The sequence below is a fragment of the Pimephales promelas genome, chromosome 2 (assembly GCF_988280905.1).
Source record: "Pimephales promelas chromosome 2, fPimPro1.hap1.1, whole genome shotgun sequence".
NCBI lineage: Eukaryota > Metazoa > Chordata > Actinopteri > Cypriniformes > Leuciscidae > Pimephales > Pimephales promelas.
In genome coordinates this window covers 25,493,531-25,518,791 of record NC_142770.1, presented here as the reverse complement: position 1 = coordinate 25,518,791, position 25,261 = coordinate 25,493,531, and the positions used below count along the sequence as shown (strand labels likewise).

General features: G+C 38.3%; 1 protein-coding gene across 3 annotated transcripts in view; it reads left to right on the top strand.

Annotated features, from left to right (window-relative positions):
• Positions 1-25,261, top strand: part of wwtr1 (WW domain containing transcription regulator 1) — a 58,624-nt gene that overhangs the window by 29,458 nt on the left and 3,905 nt on the right. Inside the window, exons 2-6 of one of the 3 annotated variants that reach the window (XM_039657276.2) lie at positions 6,014-6,153; positions 9,994-10,095; positions 21,221-21,441; positions 23,738-23,859; positions 23,943-24,055. In XM_039657276.2, coding sequence (XP_039513210.2) covers positions 6,014-6,153; positions 9,994-10,095; positions 21,221-21,441; positions 23,738-23,859; positions 23,943-24,055 — 698 coding nt within the window. Of the gene's footprint in view, positions 1-6,013; positions 6,154-9,993; positions 10,096-21,220; positions 21,442-23,734; positions 23,860-23,942; positions 24,056-25,261 lie in introns of all 3 variants that reach the window. The other 2 variants (XM_039657275.2, XM_039657278.2) reach the window with 2 other exon arrangements.

Genomic DNA, 25,261 nt, shown 5'->3' with positions numbered 1-25,261 from the left:
TTATTTTTCCAAACTAGTTCAGAAACTCATTTCTGAAAAACTATAAACCCTATCTTTCAACCTTAAGCGGGTCGTAATATTTTTATGAAATGGGGTTTGATTTGATTTTGAATGTTGTATTTAGAAAGGAAGAAACCAAAGAGCTGTACCGTAAGCAGACAACAAGATTGGAATAACTTAAACAGATTTTTGTGGTTATACCAGTACAATCTGTGGAATGACTAGTGTGTGTTAATAATGTTCTGAGTCTTTTCTTCCTGTGACATGTGGCTCAGAGAGAAGCTACTTTTAATAGCTGAGAGTTTATGTTGAAATGCCAGATACAATTCCAACCAAAATACTGAGAAAAAAAACACTTAAAATTATAAACAAGACAGGGACTCTTATTTTGAAATATCTGTCCTTTACTCTTGCCGGCTGCTAATTCTAAAACACACTTAAACAATGAAATATGCACTCTTACAACCACCAACTACAACATATTACAATATAAACCCCTACACTGTAAAAATTAATATGCTTTATCTAATCAAAAAAATTGTGGCAACAGATTACAAGCAATATTATTAATTAAATCTAACTAATTAGAATTGAGTAAAATCAAATTAATTCCTTAAAATTTAACCATTTAAAATGAGTAAAACTTACAACAACCAAAAAAACATAAATTTAAGTCACCATTGTGGTGATCAGTGTTTGTTTGTTTCAATGTTTGTTTTAAAATGACGGTTTTCTCATTCAGTGATTCTGCTTGTTAACATCAGGTGTCTTCAATGTTGGCAATATAAAATAAAGAGTTTTTAATTAATCTGTTAGTGAGATATGTTTGTTAAATTTTTTGGTGTAAACTTTACGTATTTTAAGTGGTTAACTTTTAAGGAATAATTTGATTAATTATAACTCAATTCTAATTTGTTAAATTTAATAAATAATATTGCTTGTAATCTGTTGCCACAAGTTTATTGATTAGATAAAGGGTATTCATTTTTACAGTGTAGAAAGGCTTGGCATAAGTGCGCAGTATTCTCTGATTGCTACTTTGAAACATACAGCCTTTATATTTATTGAATCACTTATAGCTTATTTTTTGCAATACCACTAGTCCTGTTAAACTACAAAACAAGAGAAAGCGAAAACTGTGCCATTGACCGCTTGAAAATAAATGAGTTTGCGTTAACAATAAGCTGTTAAACAGCTGTTCAACTGCACATATTAGCTTTAGCGTGTGAGAAGATGGGCCTCAAAGTTAAGGGGCCCGACCCACAGGTGCAGGACAGCTGCCCCACCCAGACCCCGAAGACCCCCGAGGGCCCGTTCCTTCTCCCTCCTTCAGACCCCGAAGACCTTCATAAATCTGCAACAACTAGCCTCCTAGCTGTGGTAATTAACACCACTGTTGATGTGTTTCACGCAGCTAGAGTCAGGTTTATAAAACACCATTTACATGTTATAATATTTTACTTCAAGGTTTATATTCTGGGAAATTTAACATTTGAAAAAAAATTCAAACTGCTTATTAAAGAGACGAAAATAGTAGTATTTTTAAAGGAGTGGTTCACTTTTAAAAAAAAACTTTTGCTGATAATTTACTCACGCCCATGTCATCCAAGATGTCCATGTCTTTCTTTCTTCAGTTGAAAAGAAATTAAGGTTTTTGATGAAAACATTCCAGAATTTTTCTCCATATAATGGACTTCAATGGGGACCAAACAGTTCAAGGTCGAAACGACAGTTTCAGTGCAAACTATTCAAAGGGCTTTAAACAATTCCAGACGATGAATAAGGGTCTTATCAAGCGAAACGATCGCTCATTTAATAAATAAATAACAAAGTTTAAGTTTTATAAGCTCAAATGGTCTGTCCGGTTCGAACTCATTCATCAAAATGAACAAATCTTTTCCCGAGTCAACTCGTTCATTTCGTTTGTTGTATGAATCAAATGACACGAAAAAAGATTTTTTAATTTTGATGAACATGTCGTGTTCGAACAGGAGAGTCCCGAACGCACATCACAGAACAGAGCAAGGCGAACATTTGGGCTTATAAAACTTAAAATAAGCCATCGTTTCGCTTGATAAGACCCTTATTCATCGTCTGGTGTCATTTAAAGCCTTTTGAACAGTTTGTACTGAAAGTGTCTTTTGGACCTTGAACCGTTTGGTTCCCATTGAAGTCCATTTTATGGAGAAAATGCTGGAATGTTTTCATCAAAAACCTTCATTTCTTTTCGACTGAAGAAAGAAAGACATGGACATCTTGGATGACATATGACATGGGGGTGAGTAAATTATCAGCAAAAGTTTTTTTTTTTAAAGTGAACTACTCCTTTAAGAACAAAATGTTAAGCTTTAGCAGGACTAAAAAGTTCCCCAAATTAAAGAATCATCCTCATCATATACAGTATAATCTCAAACGCTCTGTAAACAGGAGCCGAGAGGTCAGGGCAGCGCGTGGACACATGTCTTCCTGTCCGTCCACTGCGAGGCCTGAGATCAGCAGGAAGTAGATAATCTTCCCAGCGGTGCATGAATACCTCCAGTGAGTCACTCTCTTATTGAGGCTTTGTGTATTTTGTGACTCATTTGGCCACAAACTGCCATGTTTGGTCCAGTTTACAAGTGTACAAACAAGAAGGTTGAGTTGATGGGGCATATATTTTGATTAAAACATTTTTAAATACCCGTAAAGAATGCAACCAACCGAGGCATACGTTAATGAGGGGTAAATATGTCACCAGCGTGAAATGTAGACCTGTTGCTGCCCTCAAGTCTCTCTAGGCCCAGATTTTTAGATTGATTGCTTGATCATAATTAAAAGTATCAGTGTGATTGTTGACCACATATTTTCTGTACGATTTTAATCAACTTACTTTGTCAAAAATATTATTACAGTGTTGCATGAAGAAACGTTTTCAGCAGGTCTACTCTGGTCACATGTATACACCATTGCTCTGCAGTTTCATTCTGGTGTTTCACATTCCAGAGCGATTCCCAACGCTGATTTTGTTCGTGTTCACGTTGGACGTGCAAATTCGTTATGTTGACCAACAGAATGGGCAGAATTGGTATGACTTCACGCTCAAATTCACTGTGTGTAACAAATAGTAACAAATTGTGTTTATAGTGCAACATAGCGATCTTCTATTGGTCGCATCTTATTTCAGCAAACTTGAATTTAGAATGCGAAACTTTTTCACAATGATCGCAGGTGATCAGCTCTCAATAAAAAAAGTCAACTGGTAACCAAATTTTGGAGCACAACCAATGCTGTACAAGACTTGAATTTCATTCATCATTTACCGTGTCCTGCAGATCTACATTCCTGCAGAGCTCATTTCCGATTCTATTGAAACACACCTGAACCAGCTCATCGAGGTTGTTAATGTCAGTCAAGGTTGAGATCAGATCTCCTGGAGCAGGTTTGAGCACCCCTGAACTAGACACTAAAGCCCACCCGATAATGAAAGAAACGCTAAACTGGTTTACTGGCTGAGGGACACTGGGATTGTCACTGAGCAACCGCCTGGCTGGCGCTCGTGGCCTTGCATGAAAAAATGCAGAGGATCCAGAATTTCGTGTAGCTGCAGTTTTGAAGGGTTCGCTGAGGGTGGAGGAGTGGCGAGCTGAGGGAAACACAGTACATCTGTTCCTTGAGTCACGAATCGCAGCGTTTGTTCACGTTTAGAGGCAACTGCAGGTCAAACAGCTGAGTTGAGTCCAGCCATGGCTTGAGTTGAACCATTTAAGGCAGATTCTTGCATCTTTAGCACAAGAGTTAGAATAACATCAGACCACCAGAGAGAAACACTTGAGCATCTGGCTTTGTGGAGTAGCTGACTTAAAGGAGCATTGTTGGTTGTATTTAGTTTAAGTTTGTCTGTTCAAAATGCCATCAGCCAAATTGACATAATCGAATATTGTTTGAATAAAATTTAGTATTCTCTTGCAAATGTGTTTGCGTTCCCTCAAGGAATTTTGCGCTCACTCACAACACTTTTGCCTTTGCTTATAAAATGCTTTTGTTTATGGTTGTAAAACGTTTGCGTTCCCCCGAATATTGCAAGTTCGCAAAACCTTCGGGACTTCGTGTTTGCTCGCAGAGAACTCAATCATTTTGTGAGCTCAATATTTTTGTAGGGAAAGTGAAAGCTGGTAAAGGACAGGGGTGGCCAAACACACCTGAACAAGCTAATCAAGGTCTGAAGGATCACTAGAAAGATGCAGGTGAGTTTTCTTTTGATCAGGGTTGGAGCAAAACTCTCCAGGACTGTAATGCTGCATTCACACCGGATGAGAATAGCGCGTCAAATACGCATTTACTGCGTCTAGTTTGACGCTTGACCACTTTGTGTTGATTCAAGCGTCAAGAGTGAAACTGACACGCGTAAAAACAACATTTTGAAGTGAAATTAACGCACGTCAGAATCGAAATCTGTTGGCGGCCATTGTTTTATGTTGATCGAGCATTCATTGAGAGAGTCACCGCTCTGTATTTACTCTGGAGAGCAGAACAGCGGCGTGGGGATCATCGTCGCCATATTTGTGCGGACCCGTTTGGCGAGTTTCACCATTTGCTCGCTCCAGGAGCTGCGCTGGATGACGGCCGCTGGCAGCGGTACTTCCGCCTGTCCCGCGCCCAGTTTGATGACCTGTTGTCCCGCATCGGAGCGAGGATCACCCTCGCCCTCATCTAATCTGTCATTTATTTTTGTTTTGATGATAAATAGAGCCAGCTTCCAAAAGTTATTAACCTGTCCTGTGATTTTTCTCTCTCTCACGCCCAGACACGAACTTATGCTCATGTATGTTGGTTGTATTTACATCATAATAATATTTCCAATAATCTAGATATGGAATAAATAACCTTCAAAATATTTTGCCACCAGTGTGGTCTAGCAACTCATCGTTGGCTTTCGAAGTGGAAAATCCAAACTCTGATCAGGCCAATCACATCGTGTATAGAGTTGGTGGGCGGGCTTAACACAATGACGGCAGAGTTGTGACGCTTCTGCGCCGTGATAGGTGAATTCCCTGCTACTCGAAAACAAACAATATGCTGCTGGCGAACAGCTGTCTTTCGAATCGGCTTTGGCCGCAATTCTGGATGACTTGGGGTTAAGAGAATGTCACTTAAAGGAAGATTTGTTCGGAGTTTTGACGACTGGATACAGCAAAAGTTTAATATATCAACTTGCTCCGCTGGTGGGAAAACGCATTGGACTCACTCAGCCACAGCCATTCGTTGCTCTGGTTAGTGTTATCCTATGGCGTGCAGAAGGGATATTGAAAGACAACCGTTTATCCCGCCCCTCGGATTGAGATATGCCAATTGTTAGTTCCCAGACCTACCATCTTGATGTAGGCTACGGGACTGTGGTTCTCCGGGACCGATGTTGTTCGCATCCAGCCACAATCCAATGGCAATTATTACATTTTACTATTACTGTTATGTATTGCTCTTTTATGTTTTGGTGAAGGTCTCATTTGTGTGATCTGCACTTGCCTCTCTTAAGGTTAGGTTTAGGGGTTGACCTTCATGCTTTGTTTTCTTTTTCTTTTTGGTGGATTTTTTTGTACAAATTGTAAGAATCCAAACAACTCATAAAACAACAAAGTTTTCTCATGAGATCGGGTTGCCTTCAGATCATATTTAAAACTAGCATTCTATCAGGGAAGGCACAGGCAAGCATCCTTCACCAAAATCTAGCCTCCAAAGCACTGATTTTATATTTATATCAAATTTTTTACCCCATAACCATGCCCCTTTAGTTGCTCTGGCGAGCTTCCCCAACACTGACGCCACTGTAGTTCGACACGGCCGAGAAGTCAAAAGTTTTCCTCTGAAAGATAGTTGGGTTCCTTCTAAATGGGTTTTGTAGTAGATTGAAGGATCAGGCCAAAATGCCCAACATGCAAAATCACCAAAGTGTTCCTCGAGTAGTTCTGATTTGCTTGACCTTCCGAACACTGTAGAAGTGTGTTTAACGTGAGCATTTGCTGTTTTTCTTGTGCAGCCACATTGAGAAGATCACCACATGGCATGACCCCAGGAAGAACCTGACCCCCTCGGTGACCCAGATGGGTCTGCACAATCAAGCCTCTACTAACGGCAACATACAGCAGCGCTCCATGGCCCTCTCTCAACCCAACCTCGGTGAGTGTGAACGCCATCCCATTACTCAACATGAAAACAAGCTGGCAAGGTGTTCGTCCCACCCCATGACATTCACACACACATCTAATATCATAGCTCTGATGTGCTAGCCGATATTTCTTCTTTTGATTTTAGAGGTGTGTGCTAAGGCAAGCATCTCTATTACGTTCATATTAGGGTTAGAGATTTAAACAACATTTTGTTACATCATTTACTGTCATGTTGTTCCAAACCCATAAGGCCATAAGATAATCTAAGACCCAAATGAATGAAACTTTAAAGGTTCCTTTCTGTCCCTCCATCGAAAGTCCAAGTAACCAAAACATAAAAGATCCAAAAAGGTCATATTGTTGTTGTAAAATGAATCCATATGAATCAAGCAGTTTAATCCATACATGAATAACACCACATACTACCCATGAATGCCACTTGCTAAAAACCTTCAGAAGCTTTCCGAAATCACCCCCTCTACCCTTTTATAGGGCATTATCTGAGAACCCATGGTAACCCACCACAGCATCTGATGTACACTCAGCAAATAGGTGCAAAACCAGGGCTTTCAAACTCACCCCGTGGCATTTACTTAAAGGAGTAGTTCACTTTTAAAAAAAACTTTTGCTGATAATTTACTCACCCCCATGTCATCCAAGATGTCCATGTCTTTCTTTCTTCAGTCGAAAAGAAATTAAGGTTTTTGATGAAAACATTCCAGGATTTTCTCCATATAATGGACTTCAATGGGAACCAAATGGTTCAAGGTCCAAAAGACAGTTTCAGTGCAAACTGTTCAAAGGGCTTTAAACGATTCCAGACGATGAATAAGGGTCTTATCAAGCGAAACGATCGCTCATTTGTGTTGTACTACTTTCATGTTATCACTAAGCTGCTTTGATACAATCTGTATTGTGAAAAGCGCTATATAAATAAATGTGACTTGACTTGACTCATTTAAAAAATAAATAACAAAGTTGAAGTTTTATAAGCACAAATGCTCTCCTTGCTCTGTTCTGTGATGCGCGTTCGTGACTCTCCGTTTATCAAAATGAACGAATCTTTTTTGAGTCAATTGGTTAATTCAATGAACGAAATGAATGAATTGACTCGAAAAAAGAGTTCGAACAGGAGAGTCACACATCACAGAACAGAGCAAGGTGACCATTTGAGCTTATAAAACTTAAACTTAGTTATTTATTTTTTTAAATAAGCGATCATTTCGCTTGATAAGACCCTTATTCATCGTCTGGAATCGTTTAAAGCCCTTTGAACAGTTTGCACTGAAACTGTCTTTTGGACCTTGAACCGTTTGGTTCCCAATGAAGTCCATTATATCAGTCACATCAGTCTGCCTGTCCATCAGAGGCTCTGAGTGCTCCTTTTGAGGGGTCAAATGCTGATTTAGTGAAGAAAGTCTCCCAGCGGGCAGAATGAAGGCTTTTCAAGCTTCCTTCAGTGTCTGCATGTTGTTTGCTCTGACTCTGTCAGGACACTAAATGACTTCCAAATGTGCTTGCTTTGTTTGCCTTTTTTTTTTTCTTTCCAAATCCTGATTTGTGATGAAATGGAAAAAAAGGTGTGCCTCTGCTTTGTTGGCAGCCGAGACACAGATTCCAGCGAAGGGGGGTGGGGGATAAGAAGAACGAGACCAAAGAGTTTGGAGGGAGAAAGTTTCCTTCCAGCACTTCCAGCACATACAGTAGACGCCGACTATCTCAGCGTATAGAGTTACAGTACACAACACAACGTTTAGTCTGCAGTCACAGGAAGTAAAGATATTTAATAAAAGCCCACAAACAAAAAAACAGTGTGTATTGCGATAAAAAATATCAGAAAGTTTCCAGTGTGACCGTAGCAAGCAGTGTGAGGAAGCGCTGATGATGACACTGGATGTGAATAAAGCTGCTCAGCCTGAAGTAATGAACTGTGTGTGTGTGTGTGTGTGTAGCCCAACCTGCTGCACTCGTTCAAACGGTCGTTTTCCTCCCTGATCTTCTGTAAACTCAACCATTCATTTCTGTCTTGCACGATCTTCGATGACTCAACCAGTCTTTTTTTTTTTCTCTGTGTGTGTGTGTGTGTGTTTTGACATGACTGTGTCATCCATTTTGGCTCACTAAACAAGTTCAAAGGACTCACAATAGAAAGCCGTGAGTCAGACCTGGGCCCTACAATCCCACAATGCCTTGTTCTTCCTCTATCCCTGTTTTTTTCAATCTCTGGGAACTTGAGGGGCAACAGATTTCCTCTATTCTTAGTTTAGGCCAGCTCGAGCCTTCACCTGTTGTGTGTATTCACGATGGCCCCCCCCTAAAATTGAGGGATTAAAGCTAATTGACCGTTGACACTCTAATACAGGGCCTAAGGTCCTGTTTTCCCCAGTCTTTTCCACTCTTATTTGAACTCTGTAGTTTGTTGCGTATCTTTTTCTCCTTGCAGTTGAAAATAATGGACATATTGCATCACACTCGGCTTTACAAGCAGCTGTTCTGCTTCTTTAGCACTTAAGCTGAAATTAAGCCCAGCATGAATGTGTAATGTATTTCAACATACGTTCATACAGTGAATATACATCTTAAACGATGAGGATGTTTTTAAACTTACATAAATTATGTCATAGAGATATGACAAAGCAAGGATACTTGCTACCACAACTTACCAAAAACTTAATGAAGTATGATTTTAAAAACTTGCTTTTAAAGGAGTAGTTCACTTTAAAAAAAAACTTTTGCTGATAATTTACACACCCCGTGTCATCCAAGATGTTCATTTCATCCTTTTTCTCAGTCGAAAAGAAATTAAGGTTTCTGATGAAAACATTCCAGGATTTTCTCCATATAATGGACTTCAATGGGAACCAAACGGTTCAAGGTCCAAAAGACGGTTTCAGTGCAAACTGTTCAAAGGGCTTTAAACGATTCCAGACGATGAATAAGGGTCTTATCTAGGACCCTTCGAGTCATGACTCGAAAAAAGATTTTGATGAACGAGTTCGAACAGGAGAGTCACGAACGCTCATCACAGAACAGAGCAAGGCGAGCATTTATGCTTATAAAACTTAAACTTTTTAAATTTATTTATTAAATGAGCGATCGTTTTGCTTGATAAGACCCTTATTCATCGTCTGGAGTCGTTTAAAGCCCTTTGAACAGTTTGCACTGAAACTGTCTTTTGGACCTTGAACCGTTTGGTTCCCATTGAAGTCCATTATATGGAGAAAAATCCTGGAATGTTTTCATCAAAAACCTTAATTTCTCTTCGACTGAAGACAGAATGACATGAACACCTTGGATGACATGGGGGTGAAGTGAACTACTCCTTTAAAAATATTTTTTGAGTGAATTGTATTACTTTTTACTTGGTTACACCTCATGACATAATTGAAAAAGTTAGTACATTTAAACTTTTCTTTAAAATTGTATGATTTGTTTTTTTTTTTCACATCCATTTGGATTTGATTGGTTCTTGAAAAGTGGTCTGTATTATATTTTATAATATTGGACACTGCTATTTGACCCTGGCTACAACAGAAAAGCCAATACATTTTATGGCCAACACAACACAAGTCATTACATTTTGATTAAAAACTCAAACCCCTAAGAAATTGCACATAACAGTTTGGCGCTGGGGCAGTACCCTTAACTAGGGGTTTATCTGTATTATGTACCCTTAAGGTGCATGTCGCTTTTAGGGGTAAATAAGGTACACGCATGTTCCTTTAAGGGTCCTGCGCCAGTGACAAGCTGCTTTGCACATTAAGTAGTGGCGTAAACTCTTCTGTGGTCACCGCTCGGGAGTGGGTCAGGCTGCCGGCTGATCTCTAGCTGTTGTGCTGTTGCTGAACAGGACAGTTGCCCGAGGCTTGGGAGCAGGCCGTCACCCCTCAGGGAGAAACATACTTCATTGACCACAAAACCCAGAGCACCTCATGGCTGGACCCGCGGGTGGGTGAGTACTCCCTTCTCGAGTTCCTGGAGTCCAATCAGCCCAGTAGCTTGATCCAGTCATTTAATTCTTCCACATCCTGCCGCCCCACTCAAATCCCACAGTCCCATTCTTGATCGGTTGACCCCCGTTTCCCACACTGCCACTAATCTAAACCCACAGTATGATGAAATGGCATGAGGGTGTTGTTGTAGTGCTCTGACTAGCATGTGTTGCGTTGTTGACATGTCCCCTGAGAGTGTAATGATCCACAGATGATTTGCGCTACATGCTAATCCTTGTTGATTGTCATGATTTTCTGTTGGCCTGATCAGTGATAAAAACCCTTATAAAAACTTAATGATCCTTGATGACCATTTTCAGGGACAATTAAAATTCTGTCATCACCACAACCTCATGTCTTTCCAAACCTTTATGACTTTCATTCTCCCGCATAACACATTTTGTCGAGTGTTTAGACTAAACAACAATGGACCGCATTGACTTTCATTGTATGGACAAAAAATTGTTTTGGAATGACATGAGCGCAAGTAAATGATGACCGAATGTTCATTTTCCAATGGTACTAAATATTGTGCTTTTGCCAATGACCGACAAATGAAAGTCTGATCTAATAATGTGTATTTTTTTGGTGAAAAACTCGGCTGGCTGACTGACATGTACGGTGGCCCAGTAGTGCACAACACAACGACACTTAAAAAGCAAACACAAGTTCACAACAAAACGAAATTAAGCCACAGCACAACTAAATGAATCCACAACACAACGGAATTGAGCCACAACACAACGGAAATGCTACCGACCACTAGAGGGCTCTCGGAGCGCATTAAAGTTAGTTTTCCTTGGCGTCTAAATAATATATCAACACCACGATTAGTTTTAACAGTATGAACCATTGTACATCGACATTATTCATTCAAAATCACCTACGAGGTTTGACGCGCTTCCACGTCGCATGATCCCTAAAGGGAACGTCTGCCAAATCCTCCAAGTTGTTAAAACGTATAATTTGTTTTAATTAAAATCACTTTTAACATTCAAAAACAGACATGTTCAAAATCCAAAGCTTGATTGTATTGGTGGTAGACTGACTTACTACAGCTCATTTTTTTTTACCCTTCCAATACCCTTCATTTATTTATAGTAAACAATTATTTTTTAGAAAATTTCTGTAATATAATAAATGTTTTTTTTTTCTTTTATCATGTTTCAAAGGTTGTAGTATTACAATTAACCAGACAGACTTACAACAGGTAAAATTGTGCCAATAGCTCCCTGCATGCACAGTACAGATTTTTTTTATTTTTTTTGTAAAAATATTAGGACTACTGCAATTCACCTAAAGTTTTTTTTTTTTTCATGCCCCAAAGCTCGTAGGTTCCCAGTAACCAGCCTGACTTATTATAGGCGAAAGTATTATAGGCGAAGCTAACGCCAGACCCAATTCTCGTTGAGAACCACATGTTCAATTTCCCGTATTTGAGGTGTGGTTTACGAATGCCCGGCACCGTTGATTGGGTGCTAAGAATGCCTATCAAATGCGCCTGTACGTAGCTCATAGCCAATCGTTTCAATTAGAAAAACACAAGTACAGTTTAACATAGATGTTGAAGTTGTTATTTGCATTGGAAATTGTTTGCGCTTGTACTTCACAAGTTTAAAAAAATGTAAAAATTTAATTTAATGACTAAAGTTGTCAACAACTTTAATCGCGTGCGTGTGTGCAGCGGAAAGTTATGCTACTAAAGCGGTAGCTGCATATTGATATTGAAAAGCAACACATCTTAGTGGCACTGTGACAACCACAGTAGGTAGTCTACAGGCATAATGACAATATGATATTAATAAATACCATTTACCATTTATAAGTTAAATGGACTTCGTTGATGACGATGCCTAGCAGGTTGGTACAATACAACTCCGTGGCTAACATGTCTTGCCACTTTGCGCTCATCCAGGCCTCGGGACTGCCGAACAGAAGTTGGTATCGACAATTCTTTATCGCATTTTCTTTCTCTGGACACAGCTGAGCGGCACATATTCCAAGGTCGACCGCCTCCTGTACCTGGTCCTCCATTAGGGCGATTAATGGCGAGACAACAATAACGACTGGGGTCTCGCGAAGTTTAACGCCAAAAGCGGCTATTTTTTTCTAAATAAACTTGTATTCGAAACTACTTCGAACAATATCTAAGGCTGCATCAAAAGGTAGCTTCGCGTCTGCTGCCATGTTGAATTCATAGCAATAAACAAACTGCTTCGGTGTGTCACATAGATGTCGTCATCGTCTTGCTGCTCCCTCCCCGTTCTGTGATTGGTTCCCTAAATGAGGCGACAATCTGGCCATGGTATCCAGGTATCCATTAATTCAGGTGTGTCTGATTATTGTTGCCGTGACTACTGAGGTCAGGCACACCTGAATTAATCAATTTGGCCAATAATGGCAGACAACAAGGAGCTAGCTTAAGTTCAGGAAGTAGTGCAACTGTGCATAAAGCCCATTCACCAAATGGTTTTCCTTTTTCTTTTTCAAATTAATATTATAAGAAAATTTTAACCACGTGGTGGAATTGGCAGACATTCCCTTAGGGATCATGCACTGTGGTAGCGCGTCAAATCATTCTCGAGTATAAATACGCAGGTGTAATTCATGTAGGTGATTTTGAAGTATATTTTATGTCGATATACAATGGTTGCATACTTTTAATCAATCGTGGTATTGGTATATTAAGACTACCGACTATACAGCAATGGCAAGGAAAACTAACTTTAACGCGCTCCGAGAGCCCTCTAGTGGTCGGGGGCATTTCCGTTGTGTTGCGGCGTTATATTTCGTTGTGTTGTAGATTTTACGTTGATTTGTTGTGGCTTATTTCTGTTGTGTTGTGAATTTGTGTTTGCTTTTTAAATGTTGTTGTGTTGTGCACTACTGGGCCACCGTAGGCGTGTCATCAAATGCTCTCTAAGCCTGTAAAATAAATATTAGAAATTACCTGTGCTCAATGTATTGCTTAGTTTGCCTCATAAAGTTGGGGAACATTAGAATCAAGTTTCAACCTACCATTGTTACAAAAATTAGTCACAAAAATTAGATTTTCGCTATATGATTATTGTGAGCAAAACAATTCACATTAATGATATTATCTCTAAAAAAATGTACATATAAAAAATGTTTTTCTAAAGATATTATCAGAAGAGTTGTATTAGTTATTGTCGATTCTGCTACACAACAGCCCTAGGGGACATAGAGCTCAGACAAATATACAAATGTCCTTTTGTGTCTTTATGAAATGGTATATAGATATTCAACATAAGAAGCAAAAGTGACACATATGGACCCACGTTATAGTGTATACCAATACAAATATTTGTTGGTTTTAAAATCCGATATTCCGTTATATCTCGGCCGATATTATTATTATTATTATTATTTCAGAAACGCACAACAAAATATTGACAGATTTCCCTAACATTAGTTATTTGTAGTTTTAAAATAAAATAATATATTAATGCATTTTAAAAAGAAACTTGTTTCTATTGTCACAACAGAACAGAGAACCATCAAAATATATTAAAGTTCTGATAAATAAAATAATAATTAGCCCCTATATTGCCTTATAGTTATAAGCTGCGTGATTCGTCCGTTTTTATTTTATTTTTGAAATTTTCATTTATCGCCCATTATAACTGCCGATACCGATATTTTAGAAAATGCCTAATATTGGCCGATAATATCGGCCTGCCGATATATCGGTCTGGCTCTAGTGTTTAATTACTATGTAACTTTTAAATTGCACTTATTGTGTAATTGCATGGTTTTTTTTTTTTTGGTTTTTTTTACATTGTACTTATATTGATTTTTTTTTTTTTTTTTTTTTTTTGGAATTGACATCTGTCATGATGCTGTTGACCCGACACCTACAGTACCCTTACCCCGCCCTTAAACCTTAACCTACCCATACCACCAAACCAAAGCAGGAAAAGTTTAAAAATAGTTATTAGTTAAAGACACCTAATATAAAGTAATGTCATTGGAGTGAGATATTGGGTTTGTTAGCTAACACTTTTGATTACGAGCACTTGTTGAGACAGAATGTCCTTTTAAATTTCACAGATTTTTGGGACTGGAAGTTTTTTCCTTTCCTTTTTTCTTGTCGTTTTTCGCTGACCCTGTTAGACAGCTGATGCCGTTTCTGGGAAATCAATGAAACAAGACGTTCTTTGTGGTGTGGCTTTAGCAACTCAAACGACTCTGTCCGATCTCTCTCTCTCTCTCTCTCTCTCTCTCTCTCTCTCCTCTCCTTCACGGACCTTGTCCGCCCTGCATGTGTTTTCCATCATGGGGGTTGTCGTGATACTCAGATGTCAGGAGGCCAAAAGCTGGAAGGCAGAGTGTGTCGGATGCCTCCAGAGCCACGGTTCACATCTGGACCAGCAGTTCAAACTGGAACAGAGAGTCTCCGAGACAGGGACACCTGTTGGACTCAGACAGTGAACCACCTGAACTCTGTCAAGGCACCTTCGTTTATATAGCGCTTAACGCAATGCAGATTGTTTCAAAGCAGCTTTACAGTGGTAACCTCTAGATAAGTAAATGTCCGTGTCACAATTTGACCTTAAAATCAAATAAAATAAATGATTTTGTATTAAAATTTAAACCTATTTTTAGGACCATTTATTATTTGCATTGAGACTACATTTTCCCCACAATTATTGGTTCAGTTTCTGCACCACATACAACACCAGAATAATTATAATAATAATAATAACATAATAATTCCTTTTTATGTGAATACAAAGTATTTTAACGTTGACAAAATTTACCCAAGTAAGAAAATTCGGCTACACTTTATTTTAAGGTGCCATAGTTACATTGTACCTACTCAAATAAGTACTGAGTAATACTAATGATGAACTAAATATACTTACTATAGTAGGGTTGGGGTTTGATTTATGGTTAGTTCCTTGTAATTATACATAATTTACTGTTAATGCTAAGAATCTGTTAATAATAAGTACATGTTGTAATGTGTAACTACGTCACCTTAAAATAAAGTGCCACGACATTCATATTGCATGGTAGAACCCCTCTATTACCCCTTTTCCACCACAAAAAGAACTGGTTCGGAACTGGTGCTGGTTCAAAGTTGGTTCAGAGTTGGTTCAACTTGCGAACCGCTTCAGAACCTGTTTGTTTTTCTACTGACTAGAGCGCCCAGGGAACGACGTCATTACGTCACTGTGTACGTCGCCATACGTCTTAGAAACGCTTGCAAATACAACATTACTTTGGGATTATCTCTAACTCGTGTACCAAGAAAGCTTTAAAAACAATTGAAATATGTAAGTCTTTTAATCTTTTCGTTTGATGTGTAATCTTTTCTGATAAGTCATTTTTTTCATTGTGTCATTTTTCTTTCCATTTATTTGTTCTCTTTTTTGCTTATAATGTCTTCAATAAAAAAAAATTACAAAAATAGAAACGCTTGCGTTAACTTCAAGCATAACAATTACAAAGGCGGACTCCATCGTGTTTCTGCAAATGTTTCTCTTGGCTTTGCGATCCTTTATTAAGATGTTCAGAACACATCTAAACCCGGCCAAGCCCCCGACGTAAGCATGACGTGGTAAAAGAACGGTTCTAGTCCAGCAAAGAGTTGGTGCCGCTTTGGTACCAGTTCTCCTGGCCGAGAACCGGTTCTTTGGCTGTCGAAACACAAAGAACCGGTTCGCGCGCAGGCACCGGCTCCGAACCGGCTCTCAAAATGCTTTGGTGGAAAAGGGGCTTGTAACAGTTAAAAAGGTTCCTGTGATTATGATTGCCATTCTAACCAATAGATGGCAGCAGAGGACCAATCCCTACATTTTGAGTCAGCTTCGACCCCATAAGCACCATGTTATAAATGCGTTAAACCATTTGAACCCCGATAATTGCTGCTCGCAGCTAGATTTTACTGTTAATACTAAGTACATGTTGTAACGTGTAACTATGTCACCTTAAAATAGTAACGTTACCAAATATTCTGCCATTGTCTACTCCCCCTCATGTTGTTACAACCCAACAAATTCAAGTTTCGAGTTATTTTAATGAAACCTGAGAGATTTCTGTCCCTACATCGACTTTTAAGACTTTCAAGCTTCCAAAAGCTCATGAAACCATCCTAAAAGTTGAATCGAGCGTTCTTCGGAAGATACACGGCCACTTAATATGATGAACATAGGATTTTTTTTTTTTTTTTTCACATCAGAAACATTGATTACCAAAAACACATACATAGGTTGACTGAAGCCCAAACCTCACTGGTTAGATTGCAGAATTTTCCTGTTTAGTTGAACTAACCCTTTATTTGTCATGGAAAATAATATCACAATGCAAAATATCTCGATGGCAGTATAAATAGTTGATGACTTCAGTGACAGAAGTAAAGTCTGAACTAGCGAATGTCTCCTCTTCATCTTACCATATAAGGCCGCCTTTGCTTCACCTCAACTGCTGGATTGCCAAATCCTCCACCCCATCCATAAAAATGACCTTTTGAAGATCTTTCCATTGTAAATAAACATTCGTATATCTTTTATGTAAAGCAAGCCGTCCTCGGTTCCTGCGTAGTTATGATTGTGGCGTTTAGTAAGAGTTCTAGTGATTGTTTGTGTACATGATGCAGATTTGTTTGTGGTATTTCTTGACATTTTGACCTGGTTTATTGTTTTCCACACCCATGGATGGTTTTCCTGTTTGCTGGACAATTGATAGGCCTTAAAATGTCTATAGCAAGTCTGAAGAATCACTGCATCTAGTCTAACAAGGAAATTGGTTAAGTGCCAGTTTTAAGCCGTTCTCTTGTGCATTATGTAACCCTATCCAACAGAAATCCATTTATAGGAGAATTGTGAGACACGGAGGGTGATGGGCCTCAACTTTTTCCACCCACTAAGTTTGATTGAGTCTTTTATGCATTTAAGAAGATGTAGGTCCTGTGGATAAATGTAGGGTTGGGGGATTTGAAAAGGTGTGCTATCACTTATTCTATTACTTATTGACTCATTTTACTATAAAGAAGGAACCTGAGCCTTACCTTTAGACAAGAAAATTATACAGATGGGCTCTTTTGACTTGGGCCAGCACTTTTACATTCATGCAAATGGCAGAAGCTTTTATCGATAGTGAATTACATTGCATTCATGGTACACATTTACAGCATTCCCTCACCTGGGAATCGAACCCAAGACCTTGGCATTGCTAGCATAAGTACATAGTTATTACAAATACATTAAAATGGAACCCAACATTTTTCTTGAGATCTTTCATTATACAAGCAACACCCTACAAACCACTTACAGTAGCAACCACTCGGAATATGTGCATCAGGTGCGTCCAATCCTGCTCTTGAACGGCCAGTGGCAAATCCTGGATGTTTCTATTGATCCTGGAGACCTGGTGTGTATATTATATTAAAATCTGTACAGTAGAGAGCGCCGCTTAAACAAACCTTTCAGCTGTGCTGCCAGTCTGAACCACAGACGAATAAGAAACAGGAGAAGAAAGATCAACAACTTACTTCAACGATATAAGCAAAAAGTTTATTCCTTATTGCTGTGGTTGAATCGGGTCATCAAAAGTCAACAGTAAAGGCATTGGTTAATAAAGTAAGACTAAATACATAAAGTATTTGTCTAATTTACTATTTAATTATTGCAGGTTTGCGTAATTTTCTGAGTTTGCATTTTGATTGTTTTTATTCATGTAAAGGAATACTGGCGTAGCTCAGGTTACTTTATACAGCACACTGTTTTAGGGTTCAAAAAGAAAATGAATTGATTGAAACAACAACATTTACCGAGTCCTCAACACTAGAGCCATACCGATATATCGGCCGATATTAGGCATTTTCCATAATATCGGTATCGGCAGTTATAATGGCCGATAAATGAATATTTAAAAAATAAAATAAAAACGGACGAAACACGCTTTAATCATCTCTCCTTGGCCTGTTATATTGAAAATGTATGTTTTACAATTTGCGGTATGATGTTATCTATTGCTAAATTATGGCTCATCATAGACTAGCTAACCACAAAGCTAGCTAATGCCACTATCATCAGTGGAAGACCGCTAACGTTAACATTAATGAGCTTGGAAACCATCTGCCTAAATAAAGTAATTATTACTGTATTTATAACTAGCATATCTCTAGTTACAGTCCCTGCATTGTAAAATGTAAGTTATACTTGCGAGGAGTGAATATTTAGACATAGAGAAAAAGGATCAAACGTGTCTTGTGCAGAAAAGTTAGCTTTTCTTTTACACGTGTGTGAAATCCAACAATATTTAATAAAAAAATATATATATATATATCGGCCAATATATCGGAATATTTTAAAACCCAAAAATATTTGTATCGGTATCGGCCTTCAAAATCCTTTATCGGTCGGGCTCTACTCAACACCAATAGAGGCTTACGACAAGCGCTTGTTCGATGGAGTTCAGCCAGCTCTTGCTTGAGAGTACAAATATATTTTTATCACTCATAACTTCTGGAGAGAAATAAACAGGTAATGGACAAGGATTAAACTAATGGTTGTAAGTCACCTTTATTTATTTAGCTTTACAGTGATAACATGAAAATAATACATCACAGATCAATAATATTGTTGAATATTAAATGTTTAGCATGTAGAGAGTGAACAGCAACGGTCCTAGTACTGAGCCTTGTGGTACACCAATGTAAGCACAATTTAAAAACATACATGTATACAATAAGTATATTGTATCACAACTTCCATTCTATCACAACCTCCATCTTATAATCAGTAGGGTTGGGTATTGAGAATCGAGAATCGATTGGAACCGGGACTAACTTTTCTTTTTTCCCGGAATCGTTCAAAAGTTAAAATTTCGATTCCTAGTTTCGATATTCACCGTCTGCCGAGCAGAAGAAGAAAACGCTGAACAACACCAACGAAGAAGCGTCTACCGGAAGTGTTGGCATAACCACGCGAGTCGAACATGAGTAGCTTACGTCGGCGGTCCAAAGTGTGGCTTCACTAAAAATAACTAAAAATAACGAAATCTCGGCAAAATGCAAAATTTGTGACAAAAGGAGTATTTCCTTCAGAAAGACCGTTGGTTAGCAAGGTTAGCTAAACTTATTTGACCCTGCCTCTTAAAAGAATCGAAATTGTGAATCGTGAGGAACCGGAATCGAAACTAGGAATCGGAATCAGAATCGTTCAAATTCAAACGATACCCAACCCTAATAATCAGTCATTGTGACACATTCGTCATTTTATTTTGAAATAATCTGCACAATAATGAATCCATGAGCGGTACAAGCCGCTCCGTGATCCGGAGAGCAGAGAGACTGCTTTGTTTGTGCTGTATCTCTCGACTCTTTCAGCCCACATCTGGCTTTTACAGGAATGTTTTCTCCATGTGAAAGTGGTTTACCCGACAGATAAACACACCACACACACACAGATACACACACATGCTCCAAATGGTCACGGGTCGCAGATACTCTTCACAGGAGCTGTGGGCTGAGGAACACTCGTGCCCTTCACAATTAAAAATAAAGATTATGATAATGAAGCTGGTTCAGTTTGAAGTAAAGCAGTGAAGTGAATCTTGTTGTGCAGAGGATCTTAAGGTCAGTTCTGAAAGGCTGCCAGTGGCGTCCTTGAAGAAAACATTGTGTCCGATCTCCGAGAACAGCAGGCGGTCCTTACACTGAAACAGAACAGCTTTTCATGATCCAGAGACGAAAGAAATCAAAATGTAAAAAACGTAATTGACAAAAAATCAGACTGTCTTGGCTAAAGCAAATTGATTTGTTTCACAATAGATTTTTTTCCTTTCTTTTTGAGTTGATTACGCATCTAGAAGAGGCCCACTCTAATAATCAACTGGTACATGTTGGTTAGCCAATCACAACAGACCTCATTTACATATTGAAATCTTAGAGACACTATCATTCAAAATTCATTAAATAAATAAAAATGTATACAGCAAAGATGCTTTAAATGGACCAAAAGTGTCAGTAAAGTAAAGAAAATATTTATATTTCAAATAAATAGAATTTCCACCAAAATATGAACTGTTTTCAGTATTGATAATAATCAGAAATGTTTCTTTCGCCTCAAATCATCATATTAGAATGATTTCTGAAGGATCGTGTGACACTGAAGACTTGAGTAATGATCCTGAGAATATATATTGAAATAATATATTTAATTTTGTGACTTTCAGACATTTGTATATTTCGTCATTAAATGTTTCTTAAAAATGGTGTTGAAATATCATCTCGTCTCGTTTTTGGAGCTCTTGAGCTAAGTGTTTCGTCACACCCTTAATAAAACATAATTTCCCAACACAATTTGTGGCCAGTGAAAATACTGAGTAGCTCTGGAAAACCACTAGCCAACAATTCATGTCAAGCCCTGGTCATGAGAACTAAATCCTGCCTTGTTTTTGTACAACTAACATTATAATTGGACGTATGTGACTTGACTACAGTGAAGCCAGTTTTTTTTTTTGTGTGTTTAACTGTTTAAATTCCTCCTGCTCACAGAAGAAATTAGTAAAACGTGTGTAGACATATATGTATTTTTAAATAATAAGTATTTAGACTTATATAAAATATTTCTATTTATATATAATATAAATTATATATAAATCTATATACAGTATATACATGAAAATATGTCTTAAATATACAAGCATGTGTGTGTATTTATATTTATATATATATATATATATATATATAATTATACACAGTGCACCCACATATATTATGTAAACACAATTTTATTTTGGATGCGATTAATCGCGATTAATCGTTTGACAGCCCTATATATATATATATATGTATATATATATATATATATAGCCACTGATGTCATTGTCCAGCTCAGTTTATTTCTCATATAATGGTGTCAATGCAGCAAGATCAATAATATTGTTGAATATTAAACAAAATGTCCCCAACTAAGCAAGCCAAAAGCCAAAGGTGAAAAAGGCTCCCTCACAGTCACTTATAATAGACACCTGATTTCTTCTAAACGACGATCAGCTTACTTTGTGCTCAGTATGCGTCAGATACTCAGTGAAGTGTGTGTGTGTGTGTTTCAGTGCTCAGCCAGCAGGCCCATCAGCAGCACCTCCAGCAGCAGCAGCAGCAGCAGGTTCAGGCTCAGGCCCAGGCCCAGGCCCAGGGCTCCCAGCAGCAGCAGCAGAGCTCTCAGCCCATGATGAACATGAGTGCCCAGCAGCACCAGCAGAAGATGAGGCTCCAGCGCATCCAGATGGAGCGTGAGCGCATCCAGAGGAGACAGGAGGAGCTCCTGAGACAGGTGAGTGTCTGCTGGACAGAGAAATACTGCAGCAAGTGCAGCATACAGGGAGAAACGTCCTCTGTTTATATGTCCTGATCCCTCAAACCCCACCAGATGTCACCAGAGCTCTCGAAGGGGTTGCTTTCAGTGGAACTGATTATGATTTCACTTTTTTAGATTCTTTTAAACATGCGAATAAAATATAAAAAAAATTCGACTTAAAGGCCTGGTTTCACAGACAGGGTTTAGATTAAGCCAGGATTCGGCCTGAATCTTGAGACAAAACAATGACCTATTTTAAGATATTCCAGTGCAAGTTGCTCTCAGTTAAAACAGCTCAAGCATGTTAGACTGAGACTAGAGTCAAGCTTTGTCTGTGAAACGGGGGGTAAAACTATAAAAAAAAACGACTTTAAAAATGGAGTTGAATCTTGTATTACTTTAAAAAAAATTACATTTCTTACATTATTTTGATGGTAAAGTAATTTAACCTTCAAATGGTCTTTGTTTTCTGTTTACACTTCTGGGCTTCGGGGTCTAAACGACCCCAACACTTGATTGAGTAATTTTACAAAAAATATACATTTTTAATCATACAAATAACACATCATATTTTTTTTTGTTTACTTCTCATCTATTCATTAATGCTGTGTTTTTGGAGATATAAAGTACTTTTGTACTTCAACTAAACCATTAGCTTGGATATGAAATATATATATTTTTTATGATACATTGCATTTATGCTCTAGTACTAGGCCTTCATTTCTGTATAAAAATTTTCAGATTTAGGCCGTTTTTTGTGTGTTTTTTTTGTAGGGGGCTTATTGATCCATGACTTATTGATCATATCGTTTTTTTACAGAGTACAGTTTAAAAAGCGAAGTCCCTTTAAGATAAGTCATTTCCCTCAGCGGCCATGTTTGACACGCCTCTCGGTCATGCAAGTGCAGCTCCTATCTTTTTAAGGGGGGAAGCATCAAATTCTTAAAAAACGGATTTCCGAGCATACAATTAAATTTCATATTTTAAATCATCAATGAAATCAGACAACTAAATTCTGTTTCTAAACGCTCAAATGATGACAGAAAATGATATATTTCAGGCTGGATCAAGCTAATGCGCCTGCAGACTGACTGCAGTGACGTGATGACTCAATGATCGGTGATTGGCTCTTGTTTAGAAGGCGGGGCTTATTCCGTCTTATTGAGCGTTGCACTTTTTCCCATTCAAAACCATACAACTTATTTATAGTCTTTGATAAGAAGTGCTTTTTCCAAAAGGGTGAAATGGGGAATGAATTGCAGTATATGACTCTCTTACTAAGGGAAGCTCTGATATGAACTGTGACGCCCCCTAGTGGTCCACGCGCTCAGGCCGCCCTCAGCAGGCGTCATTAATCAAGCTCAGGTTTATAGGAATGACTCAACCGAGAACGCACGAGTAGAGCAGCAGACAGACCTCACGCAGCATGTGTTTACATTCAACAGTCCTGGCTCTATTCACTCGTGTCTGATCATGGATATGCTCTTCTGTGTGAGAACACATGCAGTGGACTCTCGGGCACTGGATGTGTTCCACCGGATTCTTGCAGCAAAAGCACTCCACCCTGAATCTCTATATATAAACAGCCCGAGCTGCTCCGACCAGTGCGTTTAAAAGCTTCACTGGGAAGCTTATCGATTTATAAAAGCATTTACACTAATTCTTTAGATAAAACTCATTGTTAAAACTGAAAAAACAATTTAAAGCTCAAATAGTCCAGTCACCTTATGGGTTTACCTGTTATGTTGTCATGGCTATGAACTTGTAAATGTGGATAATCCATAATAAAGTCATGATAACATGTCGCTTACACCTCGTGTTATTGGCTATTGGCACGGCAACTGTATGTTTTAGGTTTTTACAATAATGAATTATGCATGCAAAAATAAGTAACATTTAAAAGTATACTAAGAAATGTATAATATATACATGTTGCCTTGGCTAAACTAAATAAGTAGTTTGAGTATGAGTGAGTTTGTGTTCTTGAAGGATTTATTGCTATTTTATTTAGATTTAATTTATAATCAACATTTCTATGTTCCTGGTACTCACCGCAGCATTAATAACTGGAAATCCATAGTATATTTAGTTTATTATAATACAACCAGTAAACCAGTTTTATGAGCAGAGATTGTCAGGTTTATTTAAACAAAAGCATGTAAATGTAAATGTTAGCTCTTCCTCTCAGTGTTTGAGTTCCTCATGTGGATGTTTATCAGGGCTCGAGAGGCCTGCGGTCGGGTTACAGTGTGTGTGTGTGTTTCTCCAGGAGGTGGCGCTCCGACAGCTGCCCATGGACTCTGATAACATGGCCCCCGTGGCTCCAGCCATCAGCTCTCCGGTCATGTCCCAGGCCAACATGCCCAACAGCAGCGCCGACCCCTTCCTCAACAGGCAAGTGAACTCCTCACCCGCTCGTGTGCTTATCAGCGTGTGACGCTGTGCTAAAGAGTGTGTGTGTGTGTGTGTGCGCGCAGTGGGCCGTATCACTCCCGAGAGCAGAGCACGGACAGTGGACTCGGACTGGGATGCTACAGTATTCCCACCACTCCTGAGGACTTCCTGAACAACATGGAGGAGATGGACACAGGTGAGACACAGTCATTGAGACATTCTTACACTGTATCTGATTGGATGACACACCAATATATATTTATATACACTACCAGGCTCAAGTTTTGGATCGGAAAGATTTTTTCTATGTGAATATGTGTTATGATTATTATCAATTATTCACATTTTTATTTCAGGATTCTTTGATGAATAGAAATTTCAGAAGAGCAGCGATAAATTTATCTGAAATAGAAAGCTTTTGTATCATAAACTACCGTTCAAAAGTTTGGGGTCAGTAAGAATTTATTTTTTATTTGTGGGCGAAAGAAATTGAATGAATCAATACTTTTATGTATGTAATCAATGCCACGTATAATTAAGGCGAAAGGGGGTCAAACAGTATTAGTATTAGGGCTGGGTATTGAGACAAATTTCACAATTCGATTCGATTTCGATTCACAAGCTTGCAATTCGATTCAATTTCGATTACGATTCAATATCGATTATTTTGGATATCAGTTACAATAAATGGCAATTTTTCTCAAGGGAATCAAATCTCTTAACTAATGCTGTAAACTATGGGAGTCTAGTTGTAGCCTATAGACTTCATTAGCCTAATATGAAGGTAATAATGAACTGTTTTGTAGCCATACAAACACTTAAATTACACTTTTATTTATCTTTATAATAAGAAGATTATATGAAATATAAACATTTAAATGGTGGCTGTCATAAAAACTTGACAGATTTATTCAAATATGCATTAAATATTGAAGAACACTAACGAGTGTGGACTAACGAGTTGATGTGGGTTTTCTGAGGTAAATATGACGATACATGACAATGATTACAAGCTGTTTAACTGACGTCTTTCCACGGTTGAAACGCTGATTGAGTGAGTCAATGTGACATGATACGGATTTCGATAAGTTGTACTCTATCTTTAACACACTTTCAGATGCTCATTCATGTTTATTTCGCGCTGTGACTGGTATTATTAACCCGGAAGAGAGATCAGCGCTGCTGCTTCTCTGGTGCTGCGCCAGAGCGATCTCACGCCACAGCGCCAAAACGCTATTTATGTTTTTGAATTTCTAAAGAAAATGGACGTAATTTGAAAATTGAGACTTTGTTTCATATCAATAGTAACAAAGGACAAAGATTATTGCGATTTTTTGGATGTGTGCAGCCGCTATACAATGATCCATTCATTCAAACGAAACAGGATGACTAATCGATTCTT